Consider the following 18,766-nt stretch of genomic DNA (forward strand, 5'->3'; position numbering starts at 1 on the left):
TGCGCTTCCCTGCCTTGATACTACAGAGGGGAACTTCTCTGCATTCATGGGGTAACTGCTCTGGGGGGAAGGAAATCTTGTAGAACAAGAACAAGGAGGCCATAGTTTCTTAATGAAACCAAATATTGACATGTCCCGTATGTTAAAACTTCCATTCTTGAACCACTTTTAAGGAAAAATATTTACGAGCTTAGAACAAAACCTGAAGATATCAAGTGAGAATCACGGGAGGCTGTCTCTAAAGAAAAGAGTCCGAGTTTTCTTGGCAGGTTTGATGAGGAACTGGCCCCAGAAATGCTGAGGTGTTGTAAGAACACTTCTCAGAGGAGCTAGGTCTTCAGCTTCTGTGAGTCGACACAGTTTGAGCTGAGCCGCATAGGTCTCCAGGCTGACTTCAGATTTCTCTCCAGGACTTCCACCAGGAGCACTAAGAAGCTGTGAACCAAAGTTGTGCTGAAGCAGAAAGTGTTCTGTGTTATATTGATGTGCAGTCGGACACGAAAGAAGCTCTGTGCTGCTGTACAAAAATCTAAATCTGTATTTATGATCTGAATGTAATTATTAGCAAATTGGACTCCAGAGATTAAATCATCTATAGAGGCGGTGGAGAACTTTTGTAGACCTTCAGGTGGACACAGGAAATTGAGCATCTGATGATGACATCTGGGCAATAAAAGGAAGAAATGAACGTATTGAAATCAGAAACAATCCACCTTCCCTCCCTCGCTCATAACTCCTTGACCACTCATGGTCTTCATGGGAAGTACCCTGCAGAAGGCAAATGTTTGTGGTGAGAGACAGGTAATATAGTGGGCGCTGACACCGTGCTCAATGAAACGCCTGTATGAGCTGTGTGTGCGTGGCTGCTGCCCGTGGAGCATGGAAATGTTGTCTTACCCCATCCTCTTTGCTTTTGCATCCACGTGTCCATGGGTGGAAGAAGTTCCTCACTGCGCAGAAGGAGGGTGGTGACTTCAGCCCCCCCAGCGCAGGTTGGAAAATTGTTTCAAGCTGTGCTTCAAGCAATTCTGATCAGTGCTTCTCTGGGTAGCGGGGTGCGGAAGGACTGTGTTATTTGTGACTTATCTACTGGGCACGCCATCGTGCTGGGAGGGCTGCCGGGGATAAGGGGCTTTTTGGCACGGGCATGGGAGTGGATTTCTTTTAGTCGTGTCTGTATTTTCTCTTACTAGTAACTACACATTTTGATCAGTGTAGGAGGGCACCCTGCATCTTCCCTTGCCGTGATCCCTTGCAGCGATCCAGCTCCATATAGTTTCTGTACCACCCAAATCTCCATGCTTAGGGTCTCCTCTGGGGGTGGGTTATAGGGTCTCTGAAACCATTGCCTGCCAGCAGGCAGTACTGTGCAGGGATGCGGTAGTGATGGCTCTGGGTGTTATGATTTATGTGAGATCCGGTAAGAAACCTGTTTTGGAGGAGCCCATGTGTCTGTGGCACTGCTCTTCATGCCATGAAAGCAGAACGCCACCTCTGCTGAGCCCCTGGTGGCAGGCTGACCTTCTCCAGCAGCAGGACTTGTCCCAGGCAGTTCTCGATTGAAGTTAGACAAATATAAAAGCACAGGAAAGGTGTGCAGGGGCCTGGGACACAGCTCCTAGTGAGGTTCCTACGTCCTGTGCTCTGCGGTGACTGCTGGCACCGCACCGAAACTGCTTGCATCCTTCACGTGCTGCAGCGCTTGCTCTGAAGGCTGCTGCAGGAGAAGACACTTCTCCCTCGGCTGCAGGAGCACTGCAGTGAGATTAGGAAATCTGTGCTTTACAGGCTTTCCCCCGTTGGCTGCTTATTTTCATGGTGCTGCGGACGCTCCTTGTGCTTGCGCTGCCGCTGCCCCGTCGGTGCAGATCACATGGGCAGCATTCCCAGGGAGCCTGGGTCACTCGGTAAGAAAAATCAGCTTGGGAAAATCACTCCTCTTTTCTCCATGCACCCGTACGCCTCCTCCCCCCCATCCTCCCTGGGCATGTCTCTCTCACTTTAAAAAAAAAAAAAAAGGAGGGAGGAAAAAAAGCTTTGAAGGCTTAGATCTCAGATGTGAGCTTACTTGAGCTTTTATTGGCTTTTTTTTTTTTTTTTTATCCAAAAAAGCTCATGTTCACTCAAAATGGCAATTACTTGAATCTAATTGGAACCATTTTCTGTAGCTCCAGACTCATTGCTTGATCTCAATAATAAATGAACTTACAAAATATTTTTGTTACTAAAGGAATTGTAGTTGGGCAGGCCAGATCATCAATCATGATTTCCTTTTGTGGGCTTAATATGAACCTCATTTGATTTTGAACAAAACAACGTTAGCTGAAATGTTAGCTACTGTACCTTCAGCGATGGCAGGGAAGGGAGTGCAGCTCCTACAGATTCTGGAATCCCGGTTTACAAGTTAAAGATTTTAACTGAGATTTAACGAGGTTTGATTATTAGAAGAATTTACATGTAATTTAAATATAATGGAAAGAACTTACATGTAATGTGGAAATTCCCACCCAAACCAGGACTCCACTACCCGAAGCACAGTGCGTGACTTCTCAGGCAGAGCTCTTCAAGCTCTTCAAGCTGTTTGCTGCAGGAGCTCTGCTTCTGGCAGAGGAGATGGAGCGGGGAGCTGGGGCTGGGGCAATCAATGGAGGGATGGTGGCAGCCCATGCTTGGGGCACCTGAATTGTTGGGGCTGCACTCTTGGCATCAGGTTTGTGGACCAAATACGACGCAAAACTACACTGGGTACATGCTATTAGGGTGCCCATGCAGAGCTCCATGGGTTTCAGCAAGCCCGTGCACAGCTCGCAGCACTGTAGCTATCTGAAATGTCCTTCAGCCCCTCTGTGGGAACAGCCATGTGGGGCAGGCATCCTCAGGACCTGCTGTATGAAATCACCACCAGCTGGCCAGTGGCTGATAGGGTGAATCCCTGTTCTGCATCCTCCAGGTGATGCCTGAGCAGGGGGAATGAGGCACAGCCTTGGGCTACATCTGTGCTTTATTTATAAATAAAGCATCACCTGGGAACACTTCTAGGCCCAGGGAATTGCCTGGTAGTGCTGTCAGGACAGCTCTGGTATGCTTTTGAGCAAGGCCAAGAAGCTCTGTCCCAAAGGGTCTCCAGGCATGGTTGGTTCTGGCAGTCTCGGGCCCATCCCCACGCAGCAGTTTGAAAGCAGCCAGCAGCGAAGCAGGCTTTTCCATGCCAGTTGGCCTCCGTGCCCAGGAATGTTCCCAGGCACACTTAATTTACTAGTAGAGACGTAGCCTTAGAGGAAGAGATATAAACAGGGCTGTGGGTCTAGCTTGCTCCCGTGGAAGCTTGCCCTGGGCTTTGAAAGAAGAGGATTTTCCTTCCCTGGCAGTGCAGCAGGGCCAGGAGGAGCATGGAGTGATTCCCCGTTGGAAGAGAAGGGACACGAAGGCAGTACTTTTTTTGGCAAGTCTTTGAGCTGTCATGCAGACAGCGATACGATGCCACTTGGATGCTGCCAGACTGGGGTTTCTACTGAATTCCCTTAGTGCAGGTGTGAGCAGTGCCTTACACACAAAAGCTGTGGCTCCACTAACCTGGGGCTAGACTATAGATGCTCTGACCCCCAAATCCACCTTTCTGGCCCAAAATACTCGTCTCACATTGTCTTTGCAAGCCAAGTGTGGTGTCTGAAGCCCTCTGTGCTGCAGGTGCTGACTTCCAAATGCCCTTGCCACTGGCCCATTACGGGTGAGATTAGAGTCAATTCCCAACCGTCTGCTTAGGGTTTTGTTTCCTGCCTGGGATATGACATTGGGGTGTTTTCTACTCCTAGGGTGTGAAATGTTACAACAAGAGAAAAGCTGTGCAGAAAAGAGCAAAGCCATCATTTAGCTGGGTAAGTGTGCCTTTCCTGGTTTTATTCCATCATTTATATCAAGGTAGCAGTATTAAAAATGCCTTTGTCAGTAGCAGGGCAAATGTAGGCATTGCCAGCAGCAATTACACTACTCTTGAGGGACGCTGAAGAAAACCTTCTCTGAACACATGGGGGATATTCCTTCTGCTGCTCTGCTTGGAGACGTTGGTTATAAATGATTCCTTTGGGGCAGCTCAGGCATCTCCTCTCATGGTGCTTTCAGAAAGCCATAGAACAAATCAAAAGCCAAAGAGATGGAGTTAGACCTTAAAGCTGTCTGCTGCAGCAGCTGATACCTGGCGTGTTGGGGCTGCCGATATAGCAGCAGCACCTCTTTGGGGTCCTTAGGATGCAGAACTTACCTGCAGAACGCGTAACTCAGACACCTTCCTGCACCTGCATTGTTGCAGCTTCACAGAGGCCGACCACAACGTGGCCGAGGTGCACAGCAAGGGAAATCGATGCAGAGCACAGCAGCAGAGGGCCCGTGTGCTACTTTGGGCAGTAGCCTACAGGGCTTGTTAAATGCAGGAGACACATTTCAGGTAGAAGCCTGATCGTGATCCAGTGTAGAGGAATTTTTATTTCTAATGAAATTAGAATTCATTATTTCTAATGAAAGAAAACATAAAATATGCGTCCGGCTGCCTGGACACACATGGCAGTGTACTGCAAATGGCATTCACTCAGGGTTAGCTGTGAAATCACTTTGGCTAAATATAAAACCTCTATTTTATTTAATCTCTGTATATTTTCATTTGGAGAGTTTTGAGAAAGTTGCTTTTTAGCAATGTTGGCCTCAGTAGATCCAGCTTGCTGTGTCAGAACCTGTCCAATACTGTAAATGAATGGAGGGAAGGAAAAAATATTATTTACATATTATTACAGGGATGCATTTTTTTTAATCTGTCAAAGTTCCTTAATATTAACATCCGACATTTCAGAAGTTGCTTAGGGAAAAAATAGATACAAAACACTCTACTGTTTATTAAATTTATCTTGCAAGGAAACTATTTTCCCAGCAGCTGCAGAAATGAATGTCACATTCAGTTGCGCAACTTGGAATTTCAGCTTTCCATTGGTATGGAGAGAGTGGCCCTAAGTTTTGAAGGATTTATTCATAACATTCATTTCTAGGTCCTCGGGGTTCTTCCCAGGCTGCGTGAGCATCTGAACCAGTGCTTATTGAATGCATTCAGTCTGGTTGAAGTGGATTGAGGTAGCAATTTGGGGCTCACAGCGATTGTGCTTCTTCCCTGACTCGCGTGCTGGCTGCCTTTTGTGGGGGACAAAGAGGGGCAGGAGAAATTTGGGGATGGTTCCTTTCCCTTTTTCACACCCAGTGGCTGGTGGGGCTGCACGCAGGGGTGTGGGGTGTGCACAGAGAGCAGGTGAGAAGGGTAGAGGTGCGAAATAAGTGAAGTTTTTCCATGGTTCCCCATGGCTTGTTTGTTTGTTTGGTATTTGGATTTCTGTGAAAGGAGTTTATTCCATGGCTGACTGAAGGCACGCATGCAGTGTTTAGTATACCTAGGTGAGTGGATGTGAATGTTTATGGACTGCATTCGGGTGAAAGCTACAGAGAAAACAGAAAAGGTAAGGCAGGGAAACCCACAGGAACACGGTGCCAAGGCTATGTGAGCCTGCTAGGGAAGCAGTTCTTGTGCAGGGCGAGGGCACTGTGGGGTCTGAAGCTGCTCCCACTGAGGGACATCTTAGCAGGGGGTGACAGGAGCACGGCACAGCCTTGGGGTGTGCTGGGGCAGGTGGCAGGGAGGGGACCGGGGGGCTGCACCGCTGTGGGTCGTGGGAGCAGGAGGGGAGCCAGAGCCGGTGCTCCCAGGACCCGTGTGTCAGGTGGAGGCAGCTGTGGCGGAGGAACTGGTGGCAGTGGAAAGATGGAAGCGCAGGAGACGGCAGGAAGAGCAGGAGTCTGAGGGAAGGTCGTGGAAGGTGTTAGGGAACATAAAGGTCGGTCCAAGCTTCCCCAAAGCGCCAAGCAGACTGGCTGTACAGCTCCCACCCAGCGCTCCGTCCTTCAGCGGTGAGAAAAACAAAAGGGAGGACAAAAGGGAGGAGGTGACGGCACAGCATGCAAGGGAGTTCACTGCTACGTGCACCTCTGCTGCAGCGACTGATCCGGCTTGGGAACAAACCTGTGTGTCAAAATGATGACCAATACATTTGTTGTCCTGGCCGAGGTTGTAAAAACCCCTCTATCCCCAGCACAGATAGTCTCCTGCCACGTCAAAGATTTTCTCCGTAGCTGAATGAGGCGGTTTTGTTCCTGCTAGGATTTACGGGTTTCAGAAGAACTGTGGACAAAGCATGGCAAGAATTTTTCGGGCAACTATTGGATAATGGATTTGGGATTGGGATTTTCAAAAATGTCTACATGAGCCAGCTACTGACGTCTTTCTGAAGTTTTGGGAATTTGTGTCTCTAACCTGATTATGCATCCTTGAAAATCTCGTTGTGACCTATATAGGTCTTCGGGCTTCTGTATACCTCTTAAAAAAACAGTCTTTCGCTGCTCTCTGCTGCTTTTCCCCTTCTGTAAAATGGGGTAGCAGTTCTTCCTCCTCTTGGAGAAGAATGGGGAGGAGAAGTACTGTGATGTCCAGGCTGCAGATGTTCCGGGGATGAACACGACACAATGCAACATGTGCCACTAATCAGTTCCTGCAGTTTCGAGCATTCTCGCAGGACCGCCGCAGAGGGAGCTGTGCAGCACCAGAGCAGACGAGGGCCTGGGAAGGGTGAAAGGATGTTGTTCTCCCAAGAAACCCCTTCAGTAAGGTTTGTAACGCACAAACCAACCAAACACAAGTCACAGGGTGCTGCTAGAACTGAGGCCTGTTGCCATCAGAGCTTCTCTGAAAACTGGGCAGAGCTGGGAACAAGGGACATAATTGAAAGCAAATAGCTTTGCTCCCAGTGTGAAGCAGGTGCAGCAGCTGATCACTTGTGCTGAGCACATGCCGCAGAGCAGGCACAAAGCTTTACTATTACTTTCCGTAGTCCTGTCTAGTTCTAAGAGGATATTTAAAAATTGGAATGATAATGACCTGAGAAAACATGACTTTAGACCAGAAAATAAAATTGCAACCATTCATTATCAAAGGCACACTGGCAAAGAAGTGTTAGAGAACAAGAATGCCTGATGATGCAATGTTTTTCATCCTGCAACTGAGCACAGAAAACCTTTTCATATGCCCTAAATCTGCAGCTACAATAAAGCCTTCATACAGACAATCTGCTTAAACAGAACGTCACGCTTGCCTTTATTTTATTTTAATTGCAAAACATGATCCAGTTTCACTGCTGAAATATGCACTTCTTAAGGCGACATGCGTAGCTTTATATTATCCTCCATTTTACTTGACGTCAATATCTGTGCAGTCATGAAATTATAAGCTCCTGAAGTGGACCATCTATGACACAGCTGTTTCTCTTTTATGTGGGGGAACGCCCTCACCTCGTTTTCTTCCTACCAAGACTTATATAATTAAAAAAATCTCTCTTTGCTCTGAGTCTTCGGACTGGAATAGTCAGCATCCTGGTCGCTTTGCTACTTAAACGTGTGAGCCTGTACCACCAAAACCAACAGGAATTTTGCCACTGACTTGAGGGTGAGATTGAGCCCTGGGATTCCAGATATTTGAGATTACTACTGGCATTAACCCACTGTTGAGCCCCAAACAATAGCAAAGCCCAGGTCTTAGCACTTTTCCTAATAGGTCTTGCAGCGACCTGCAAGTGGGGGTCAGCATCACCATCCCCGCTTCCAAGGTGGGAAAACTGAGGCATGGGGGGAAGGAAAAGGACACGTAGTGCCGAGGAGAGACCTGAGGTCTCCCGAATTGTAGTCGGTTCACTGCCTACCACATCTTCCTAGTCTGACAGTCTCTGGCTATTCATGCTGCACGTAATTAGAAATATATAAATGATGTGATGCCTAGAAATCTGTCAGGTGACATCTTGGTTGTTCTCCAGGCTTTCAGAGGTGCTTGAGCATTTTTTCACTTCTTGATGCTTAACACATCAAAATGTTATTGTGTTAGTCTCCCTTTTTCCTTGTTCCCCAGCAATTGTAGGAGTTACAACTGGTAGGAATTTGTCGTAGGATATGACAGTTGTGCAGCCATGTGAACTGATTGCTGCAGCCTGCATTTGCGGATGTAACAGCGTTACAACTGTTATCACTCATTAGCAAGGGAGACGTCCTGGAAGTGTAGAAAATACTGGGTCTGGGTTGTATTTCCTGATAAATCCCAATTTTCTTGCTGCTATGACGGAAGGAGAGCCAAGATTTGATGAATGAAATTGAGACTCACTGTGAAACACAGCAACAGCTTTGAAGAGCTGCCAGATTTCAGCAAAGGTGAATAAGAATGAAATAGACATTTCTGAATAAACTGCCTTTCCCCTCTTCAGAAACAAATGACTGTCTTATAAATAACCTTTTTGAGTGAGAATCCATCCTTAATGGAACAGGAGACAGACTGCGTAGCAGAGACAACTGATGGATGTTAAAAGACAAACCACCAAAAGTCAAATACATCTTCAGAAAACAGCATTAAGTAGTATTTTAAAGAATGACCACACATCATATTCACACAGATGCCAGCAGGAAGCAGAGTCCAGAAACAGAAAAGCTTTCAGATAATCTCCACCCTTTATGAAGCCAAAACCTCAACATCACTAACACATCTTAACTCATTTTCAGAAGTGCATTTGATGCTGTATCACGTATATTTTCTATGCTTCAGCACAGATTTTTCATAAGAGGCAGGTTTAGTCACGAAAGCGTACAAAATATATACTAAAAAGCTCTCTGCTATTAATGTATCATGTCAAAAGTTCATCATACCTGGGGGAAAGTAGTCTAAAGTGGGAATTTTAAAAGTTCTCAGCATTGGTCTAACTGGTCTGCTGAAGTCAGCGGTAAAACTGTTGGCTATTGACAGGCATAGAGCAGCGGGCTTGTTTCTACAGACCCACAACACTAACTAGACCAGAAATTGTGGGGTTCTTTTGGTAAGGATTGTCAGTAACGGCCAGAAACCCCAGTGAGCATTTCTAACCTAGGTCCTCCAGCTGAAGTCTCCTGCCCCCAAGATTTCCGAATTCTTGTGCCATGGGTGGGCACAGTTTAACCAGGCCAGGAAAGAGACACTACCTGGTGGCAATATATAAATGTCATTTGGTATAATATTTTTGAGAAGAAAATGCTGTGGGAAAAAAAACACTTTCTTCTTGTCCTTCAGGGCTTGATAAAGGGCACTCAGGGTGTTGCAAAACCTATCCTTGAATGGGTACTTTTCCATCATTTCACTAAGAAAACCTAACAATACTTAAAGTCGAGATCTATCAGCTGTGTTTGGACGCCTGCAAGGAGCACCTGGATCTGAAACCTTAGAAGCAGGTGTTGCTCATTGAATACTCACTGGCTCAAAAAAAAAAACCAACCCCAAACCAAAAAACCACTAAACCAAGAAAGAAGGAAAAGTAGGGCGCAGAGACAGGAAAGAAAGAAGAAATTAATCAGTCCACTCAACTATACAAAGTTCAGGAGCAGGGAAATGAAGTTTCACAAAGGAGATTAACAAATATGCATGGTCAGGTTTCCTAAAACCCCACATCTGTACCGGATCTCTTCAGCGTGAGCATGGGTTTCTCCACCAGGAATTCAGCAGGCTCGATCTGCAGGATGAAATGACGCTGTGTTGGGGCTGACTCGAGCTGAGGCACTGCTTCCCTCCTCGGTTTGGCGGAGCCTGTGCAGAATTGCAGCACCAGGAATTACGGCCAGGTTAGCTTTGGTTTTGTTCTCTCTGGTTCCCCACAACCATGTGGTGGGAAGGCGACAAGGGTGTTACATCTGCTGCACTGCTCCTTTGGGGAGCTGAGTCTGGGTGGGCACGTCCCGGTGTGTTTGCACCGCACAGAGCGATTCTGAATACACCTGTGTGTGATGTTGTCTGCCAAAGGTCCTCCTTCACTTGTGGCCTCAGCCATGGTGGCGCTTGAGATGTAGGAGGTTCTCGTGCAGGGGCCGGGAGCCACGTCACAAGTGCTGCACTGTTGTCTTCTGGGGCCTCGTGGAAACAAACAGGGAAACTGGTTCACTGAATAGACCAAGGGATGAAAAACTAGTAGGGGCAATGTCTCTCACGGCCAAGACAACAGATGACAGTGAGAGCCAACTTGTATTTAAAAGCAGAGAGGGGCAAACCTACAAGAAGCTCTCGATAGCAGATCCAGGCCTTCAGAGCAACCACAAGCACACTTCTCCCTCCCAGGGCTCACCGTCCTGACACAGAAAGCTCCCGGAGATAAAGCCTCGCCGGGCACACAGCACAGCCTATGCTCCAGGCACAGGCAGTAAGTGTTGAGGCAAGAAATGACTATTTCCTGGCATGACCCACTGCAGATTGAACTGGAATGGCAATTAGAAGTTGAAGCGCTCATTTAATGTCAGTGATGTGTAAACTACGTTGCCATTGTTATTTTAGTGCTGATTTACATAATTGGCATACCCTGAAGTCACACCGCACGCACCTTCAGTTCATGCTAAAGACTTGCAGGAAGTCATAAAATTAAACATTATCTGCCCTGGGACGCAGCGGACAGGCTGCCGGGGCGCGGAGGGCCTTCAGCTCCCTGTGGCACCGCTCCTGCCGCGGCCGTCCCCGGGGAGCAGCGGGCACGGGACAGCCTCAGCAGCCCTTGGGGTCACATCGCACTGCGGTGTCCCCACAGCGAGCTTCTGCTGGTGGAGCTGAGGGCGGCCTAGGGTGAGAGGAAGGCCGAGAGGCCCCAGCCCAAAGGCTCCTGCCTCAAAGCGGCGGTTCTCCCGTGTGGAGAAGCCCTGAGATGGAGGGAGAAGGCTGCTCCCAGAGGAGGAGCTGGCGATGGAGCCGGCCGGGTGGTTACTGCTCCATGTCCAGGTGGCACGGGCTGGCCGGGGCTTTTTCAAACGAAGCCCCTGAGAGCTGCGGGGCAGCACAGGAGCGCTCCCCTCCCCACATCGCAGGGCATCGCCTTGGGCCACGCACACAGCAAAGGATGCGGGCACCGCGGGGCGGGCGGGCACAGGGGGAGCAGGCAGCAGGGCTTGGGCGGAGAGAGCCTTGGGGGGCTGCGAGCCGGGGGTCTGGGGGCAGGTGCCGCGGGGCGGAGGGGAGGCGAGCGGCGGAGGAGCCGCCTCCTTTCCGCCACTGGAGGGCAGCCACAGCCAAAAAACCCGCGGGCCGCCAGGGGCCGGACCCGCAGCCGGGGCAGGCGGCCGGGAGGAGCGGAGCGCAGCGGGGAGGAGAGGAGCGGAGCGGAGCCCGGCTCCCCGGCCGGCCTCGACGCCTCTCTCCGGGGGGGGAGAGCGGGGAAAGCCCCGGGCACGGCCAAGTGGGGAGCCGGCCCCGGGGTCGGGGCTGCCGCGGGATGCGGCTGTGAGGGGCGCTGCGGGGCCGGGGCCGGGGGCGCTGCCGCTGCCCTGCGCGCCCCGCACCCGGCCCCTGGGCGGCGGCGGAGCCCGGGCTCGCCCCGGGGCTGGGGGCGCACGGCGGGGCCGGGCCGCGTCCTAACGGGACCGGGATCGGGACCTGCCCCAGCCCCGTCCCGCGACCCGGGCCGGCTCGGCACGGCTCAGGCGGGCTGGGGAGGGAAGCGGGCGGAGGCGGGGAGGGCAGGAGCGAGGCCGGGAGGCGGCGCCTCCCTTAAAAGCCGTGCGGGGCCGCAGCCCGCTCCCACAGGGCGCCTGTGATTGGCGCCGGCCCCGAGCCGCCGGGGTCGTGACACCGCCGCCACAAAAAGCCCCGCGGCCCCGGCCGGCCCCGTCCATGGTGCGGCGCGGGGCGGGAGGCGGCCGCGCACCCGCCGCTGTCCCCTAGCGCAGCCGCTGCGGGCTGCTCTCCCCACCCTTTTTTTTTTTTTTTTTTTTTTTTTCCTTCCCTCATCTTCCCTCCCCCTTCCCTCCACCCCCCCACCCACCCCCCCTCCTTCTTTCTTTTTTAAGGGAGCGGAGAAAAGTGAAGCTTCGGCTCAATGGTGCTGCGGGAGTGCCGGTAAATGTCCATCTGTGCGGTGCGGGTGATGCAGAGGACATTTCTCACAAGGAGCCTTTGAACTCCGTAGACACATAGGCACCCATTCACGGGCAGGCACACGCACACACACGCGAGGAGGAGGAGGAGGAAGAAGAAGAAGCACCAACTTTTCGATCGCTGCTTTTAAAAGGGAGAAGCCCTTCCCTGGCCGGGACTTGCCTCCTGCCTCCCAAACCGGCTGCTAAAAGTATGTTTCTGGGGCGGACTGCACTTCAGGGAACTTCTGGTTTCTGCTCGGCAGCTGTAGAGGAGCAGCAGCGAAGTTCGGAGTAACACCAAGTGATGCGGGAAAAACACCCCGAGAGCAGAAAACCCTCCTGCAGACACAACCCCTGCTGCTGCACACAGGTATAGCTCTGGCGGTCGCCGAGCCGCTGCCAGCCTTCCCGCAGGATGACTCCGAGGGCCACGGCGGAGGTGCCGGCGCTCTGCAAGAGAGAGGGGGGCCGGGCCGCTAACGCTCCCCATGCCGGGAGCAGTAACCCGGCGCCGAGTCTCCCGGGGGAGAAGAACGTCCTGCGGCTTTGGCTGAGGACCTAGCAGGATTTGTATTCTCCTCCTTCCCCTCCTCGCGCTCCGCCGAGAGAAAAAATAACCCTGCCTTTCTCTCCGGCCCGGGGGGGTGCGGAGCCGGCCCCGGAGCCGAGCCGAGCCGAGCGGAGCGGGCAGCCCGGGGAGCCGAGCCGAGCCGTGCCCAGCCGGCAGCGCGGCGGGGAGGTGGCTCCGTGCAGGGCTCCCACCTGTGCCGCCCCGAGGGCAGCGGCCCGGCCCCTCGGTGCCCCCGGCCGGGCTGACAGCGGCCGCCCCGGCCCCGGCCCCCTGCCCCCGTGTGTGCTGCGGGGCGCCCCGGCCCCTCCTGGCCCCTTCCGTCCCCCGCCGCGGGGGACCCGGGACCCTCCCGCCCCGACGGGGCTCCCCCAGCCGGGGTGGGACCCCCTTGCGGGCCGTGCCCCCCCCTTTTTCCCACCCCTCCTTCCCCCCCCTGCCCGCGCTGACTGCCTCCCATCGCCTCCTCCTCCTCCTCCCCCGCGCAGGTCCACGATGGGTGCCGCGACCCGCTCCCTCCTGGCGCTGCTGCTCTGCCGGGTGCTGCTGGGCGGCGCGGCCGGCCTCATGCCTCCCGGGGGCCGGCGGCGTCTCGGCGAGCCCGGCCGCGCCGCCCCGGCCGCGCAGCGCCCCGAGGAGCTCCTGGGCGAGTTCGAGCTGCGCCTGCTCCACATGTTCGGGCTGAAGCGGCGGCCCAGCCCCGGCAAGGACGTCGTCATCCCGCCCTACATGCTGGACCTCTACCGCCTGCACGCTGGCCAGCGGCTGGGGCAAGCGCCGGCGCTGGGCTACCCGCTGGAGAGGGCCGCCAGCCGCGCCAACACCGTGCGCAGCTTCCACCACGAAGGTAGGGGCGGCCGGGGGGTGCTCGGGGCGGGGAGGGCCGGGGGGGGGCCGCGGAGCCCCGCCGGGGGGGTCCCGGCGCTTTGCGTCTCGGCTGGGTGCTGTCAGCCCCGGCGCGGCGGCTCCCGCAGCTTTCGCTTCCAATTCGAAGCCTGCCCGAGTTTGCTAATCCCCGCCTAATCCCCGTGGGAGGCGAGCGAAACCCTCGGCCGATCCCTGCGAGGAGCCGTCGAGCCCCGGCCCCACGCCACCCAGCCCATCGCCGCCCGCTGCCGGAGGCCCCTCGGCCCTAAGCAGCGGGTGCCCAGCCAGCCCCCGAGCTGGGCACCCGGCCCTGGCAGCACCTCGGGGCCCCCTGCCCCAGCCCTGGTGGGCGCCTTTCCCCCAGAGCAGCTCCCGTCGAGCAGCTCCTCGCCCGGGCCCACGGAGCCGGTGGCGCGCGTCGCTCGCGTGCTCGTTGGGAAACGTTTCCCCAGGTTGTAATCTTTCCTGGCTGTTAGTCTCTGGTGCTGGCACGCAGCGGGCTCGCTGGAAAAGTCATGAAAATGTGATTTCCCCACGCTCCCGAGCGCGAAACCGGGGCGAAAAAAAAAGAAGTTTGCTAGGATGTAATGGGTCCGATGGGAAAAGGAGAGGTGGCCTCGGAGAAGTGGAGGCGGTGGTTAGTGGAAAGCACCATGGTGGGAAAGGAGGTGAATGGTGAAACGTAACCTCTCGCTGTAGCCTGCTTCCCTACGTGGAAAGTAAACACTCAGCAGTAAAGGGGGAAAAGCCAGCGCGTGGCTCGTTCCTTTTAAACCTGAGCACAGCAGGCATGGCACTAAGCGAGAGAGGAGCTGCGAGGGCAACCTTTACGGTTTGGAGGCAGATGCAAGAATGTTTGAAGTAGCAGTGTTGCGACAGACTCTTTTTGACATAAAAGCTATTCTCCAATTTTCACAAAATGTAGAAAAAATCAGTGTCACTCCAATTTTTCATTGAGTTCTCCCTCGCAGTTCATGACTTAACTAAAGCAGGAGTTTGGTTTGTGACCACTCAAAGCTTCTGCCTTATTCATAAGTACTGGTCTGGTCCTGAAATGCCATAAAGCCGAGCCTGACCTTGTACTGGAAGTCCTGCTGGAACCAGCAGGGAATGGTTATGGGACTAAGAGCTGCTTGCACCAGTTCCTGCAGCCATTCAGAAAGTGAATCTTTCTCTGGGATGCTTAGCACCAGAATTAAAAATCACAATTTTAGAGGGAATTCCCTGGGCAAACACTTGCCATCATTTTGGTCCCTTTAGCAACAACATAGCTCATAGCAGCCCTAGATACATTGTACTCCCCCTGAAGTCCCATTCAAGAGTTTGTTGGCTGAAAGGGGAGAATGGCACGGGGTTTAGCGTTTTGTTTTGTTTTTGAAAACCTGTTGTTTTGTCATCCCTTCACCGTCCATCCCCTTTAGCAGTTGAACCCTCCTGCCATTCTTTACAGTCCTTTCGAGCAAACACTAGGGTGTGCTTCGAGAAGCGCCTTTACAGATGTTGAGTTTGCTGTCTCTAATTAAGACACAAAAATCCCTACATCGAGATTAAATAAGTTACCTAAATTGGGGAGTTCCAGTGTTGAGAATGGAGTTTAAGGGATTGACGTTAGAGCTGTATTCTCGAAAAATGCCGAAATGAGATAATTACCCTAAATCCTCAATCAGTTTTAATGATTCTCATCAGGCCTCCACTAACTACAGTGCTTGAGTTTTCTCACTGATGTCCTTGAATTCCAGCGTAGTGCTTCATGTTCCTTGCCACTCATTATAACTACCTGGAATGCAAAGGGCACCAGCATTCAATCAAAGCGCATAACAATGAATGAAGCGTTCTTAACTTCATGCTATACATGCTTGCATAAATAAACAGAAAGACAAGGGAGAGGGTATGTTCTGCCTGCGAGTCTTTCAGATCTTGTTTGTCACGTGTGTGAACTGTCATTTGAAAGCTGCCAGCAGCAGACTAACTGAGGGGTTTGGTTGCTTGTCTCAGTTCCTGATTTTTTTTTCTCTCTCTTTTCCCCCCCTCCCTGTTTAATCAAATTAGAAGTTTTGGAAGAACTGCCAGAAACGAGTGGGAAAACAGCACGGCGTTTCTTCTTTAATTTAACTTCCATCCCTAATGAGGAGTCTATCACCTCAGCTGAACTCCAGATTTTTCGGAAACAGGTGCACGGAGCCTTTGAGAACAACAGCAGCTACCATCACCGTATTAATATTTATGAAATTATAAAGCCAGCCACAGCCACCTCTAAGGACCCTGTCACAAGACTTTTGGACACCAGGTTGGTGCATCATAATGCAAGTAAATGGGAAAGTTTTGATGTAACGCCAGCTGTTTTGAGGTGGATTGCACATGGACAACCTAATCATGGGTTTGTGGTAGAGGTGGTTCACTTGGACAAAGAGAACAGTGCCTCCAAGAGGCACGTTAGGATTAGCAGGTCTTTACATCAGGATGAAGATAGCTGGTCTCAGCTCAGGCCATTATTAGTAACGTTTGGGCATGATGGCAAGGGACACCCGCTTCATAAAAGAGAAAAGCGTCAAGTGAAACACAAACAGCGTAAACGCCACAAATACAGTTGCAAAAGGCATCCGTTATATGTGGACTTCAATGATGTGGGGTGGAATGACTGGATTGTTGCCCCGCCGGGGTATAGTGCCTTTTACTGCCACGGGGAATGTCCTTTTCCACTGGCAGACCATCTAAACTCAACAAACCATGCCATTGTTCAGACTTTGGTCAATTCAGTGAATTCCAAAATCCCCAAGGCTTGCTGTGTGCCGACAGAACTGAGTGCTATTTCAATGCTCTACCTTGATGAGAACGAAAAAGTTGTATTAAAGAACTATCAAGATATGGTTGTGGAGGGTTGTGGGTGCCGCTAACACAGCAAATATATTAGACAAACACAAAAAGAAAAAAAAAAAAGCTGACACTTTAATATTTCCCAATGAAGACTTTATTTATGTAATGAAATGGAAAGAAAAAAAAAAACACAACTATTTTGAAAATATATTTATGTCTACGAAAAAGTTGGGAAAACAAATATTTTAATCAGAGAAATATTCCTTTAAAGATTTTAAATGTATTTTAGTTGTACATTTTATATGGGTTTAACCCCAGCACATGAAGTATAATGGTCAGATTCTTATTTTGTATTTATTTACTATTATAACCACTTTTTAGAAGAATAGCTAATTTGTATTTATATGTAATCAAAAAGAAAAAAATATAGGGTTTGTACATAATTTTCCAAAATTGTAGCTGTTTCAATTGTGTGTATTTAAGTTGAAAAGAATACATGGAAGGTTACTATGGCAAAGTGCATAGCACATTTGCTTTCTGCTGTGCTACTGTTAAGGTCACGAGTTCAAGTCCAGAAAAAAGTGGATAATCCACTCTGCTGACTTTCAAGATTATTATATAGTACAATTCTCAGGAATGCTGCAGGGTGGGCTGTCCAATCCATGAGAACTGGCATCCTCTTTAGGTGGAACATTTGGATAAGAACCAGACATTGCTGATCTAGTATAAATACTGCTATTCCCAACTAATTTGCAGAGTGAATATAAGAAGGGCCAATAGAAGTCCTAGGGGAGGTGGGGGTGGGGGAAGACTGAGTCCTTTCTAGACCTACAGAAAAGTGAATGTTTGATGTTTCCTTTAAAAGTCCTTCCTTCAAAAGTCCTGGCCAAATATAAAATAATAAAAATGAAAATGTCATCTTTTTTTCTGTGATTATGTATGCTAAAGAGGAATGATTATCGTATTTGTACTGGCCCTTGTCTTTAACAGTTGAAAAAGCGTTGCATACTTCCTCACCTCAGATGAGAGCTCACTTCTGTGGAGTGTAATAGTGAAATTAATCTTCAATTTTTGCCCTTCATACAGCAGGTTGTTGTCATGCAGCCTCCTATCTAACCTCAGCTGATGGTTTTGCTGTTTTGCAGATTAGTTTGTCTTCCTTTCCAGGGTTTTGTGTTTGAAAGCTTTTTTTTATTTTATTTTTTATTTTTTTCCAAAAATGTTTAAATCTATTTCAGATAATAAATCACAGAACTCTGCTATGTCTTTTTGAAAAGTCCAGTCTGTAAGAAAACATGGTTCGCTTGTCCAGCCGTCACCAGGATAACTCGTGCTTACATCCTTTTACTTTTTAAATTCTTTGTGCAAGGGGCAAAAGCGTGATTTGCAGTTGGTGAGCTCAGCATCGAAGCTACTACTCGTTGTGCCTGTTGCATGTTAAAGGACTGGTACGGCAGTCAGCTCGCTGGTTGAGGAACATGGAATGAGCATGCAGAGGTTGGGTTGCTTGTTGCATGAAGGTTACGCTGAAATAGTATGGCAGGGAAGTAGGTTAAAACGGCTTCTTGGTGATCCGCTGCAAAGTGCACCAAAGCCAGGAGCAGAATGAAATTGTGTTAGACTACCAGTGGTAAGTCCTTGCCTATCTCGGGAGCTGTCTGCCATGTGTAGTGAACGTGGAGTGACTCTGTGCTGACACCTCTGGAGACCTCAGAGCCCTCTTGTGTTGCTTCGTGTCCTGAGGAGTGGATCAATTTCTGGATTTGGTGAACCGAGGCAGCACGTTCTGATGCCACGTGCACGGGTGTTCCATTAGAGACCTCTCTAAGTCAACTGGAAATCTGATTCTGGCTTCCCACTAGTATAACCTTCTATTAACAGAAACCTCCTCCTCTTTGTCATGACCCTCCCCAGACTCCTCCTGGTTGCCAGAATCCTCTGGGTTACGGAAAAGGCACTAGTAGGCAGGCTTGTTGCTGAGAAGGGCAACTTGGTGATGTCTTACAGGTGCTCTTACAGAAAAGTTCGCTTCCTCTGCTGCTAATCATCGGAAAGCACAATAGGCAGAGAGGACAGAAAAACTAACCCTAACTTCGTGTTGGCTGCTTCCATTTTTGTCTCGTGAGCTCAGAAATATATTGGGCAAGATGTAATCTTCTGTGGTGAGATAAAAACTTAATGCATTCTTTGTAGCAGCACTATTTTTAGTAACTAGTAGAGAGCAATCTGCTGCTGGGCAGTTTGGCTCTGTTCTTGTGTTATTGGTCACGCTGATACTATGTAGTAGCCTGCAAGTTTGCTGGGTGGTCAGCCTCCTCTCATTTGTGTTTTTAAGAGACCAGTGCTGTTTTGTTGGTTATTGTGTTGTTTTTAGGGCAGGAGTCTCTTGGTGCAGAGCTTTGGTTTGCCTTTTGCTTGTTAGGAAGGGCACGCCAGTGTTAGTGGTGATGGGTGAGATGACGGCTGTCACTTTGGCAAGGTCGCAGGATGTGCCACAGCGAAGGTGCTGCAAGAATTTATTGGTTATTTGCCAGT

At 50.5% G+C, this 18,766-nt stretch overlaps 1 protein-coding gene across 7 annotated transcripts in view; it reads left to right on the top strand.

Moving 5' to 3' along the window:
- The window catches only part of BMP2 (bone morphogenetic protein 2), a 171,866-nt gene that overhangs the window by 97,480 nt on the left and 55,620 nt on the right, over positions 1-18,766 (top strand). For 2 of the 7 annotated variants that reach the window (XM_027453308.3, XM_072035257.1), the window contains 4 exons: positions 3,813-3,875; positions 11,914-12,352; positions 13,039-13,397; positions 15,467-17,493. In XM_027453308.3, coding sequence (XP_027309109.1) covers positions 13,046-13,397; positions 15,467-16,311 — 1,197 coding nt within the window. In that variant the 5' untranslated portion in view covers positions 3,813-3,875; positions 11,914-12,352; positions 13,039-13,045 and the 3' untranslated portion in view covers positions 16,312-17,493. Of the gene's footprint in view, positions 1-1,834; positions 1,908-3,812; positions 3,876-5,033; positions 5,116-6,122; positions 9,712-11,474; positions 12,353-13,038; positions 13,398-15,466; positions 17,494-18,766 lie in introns of those variants that run through there. The other 5 variants (XR_011807940.1, XM_072035258.1, XM_072035255.1 and 2 more) reach the window with 4 other exon arrangements.

The sequence above is a fragment of the Anas platyrhynchos genome, chromosome 3 (assembly GCF_047663525.1).
Source record: "Anas platyrhynchos isolate ZD024472 breed Pekin duck chromosome 3, IASCAAS_PekinDuck_T2T, whole genome shotgun sequence".
Taxonomy (NCBI): domain Eukaryota; kingdom Metazoa; phylum Chordata; class Aves; order Anseriformes; family Anatidae; genus Anas; species Anas platyrhynchos.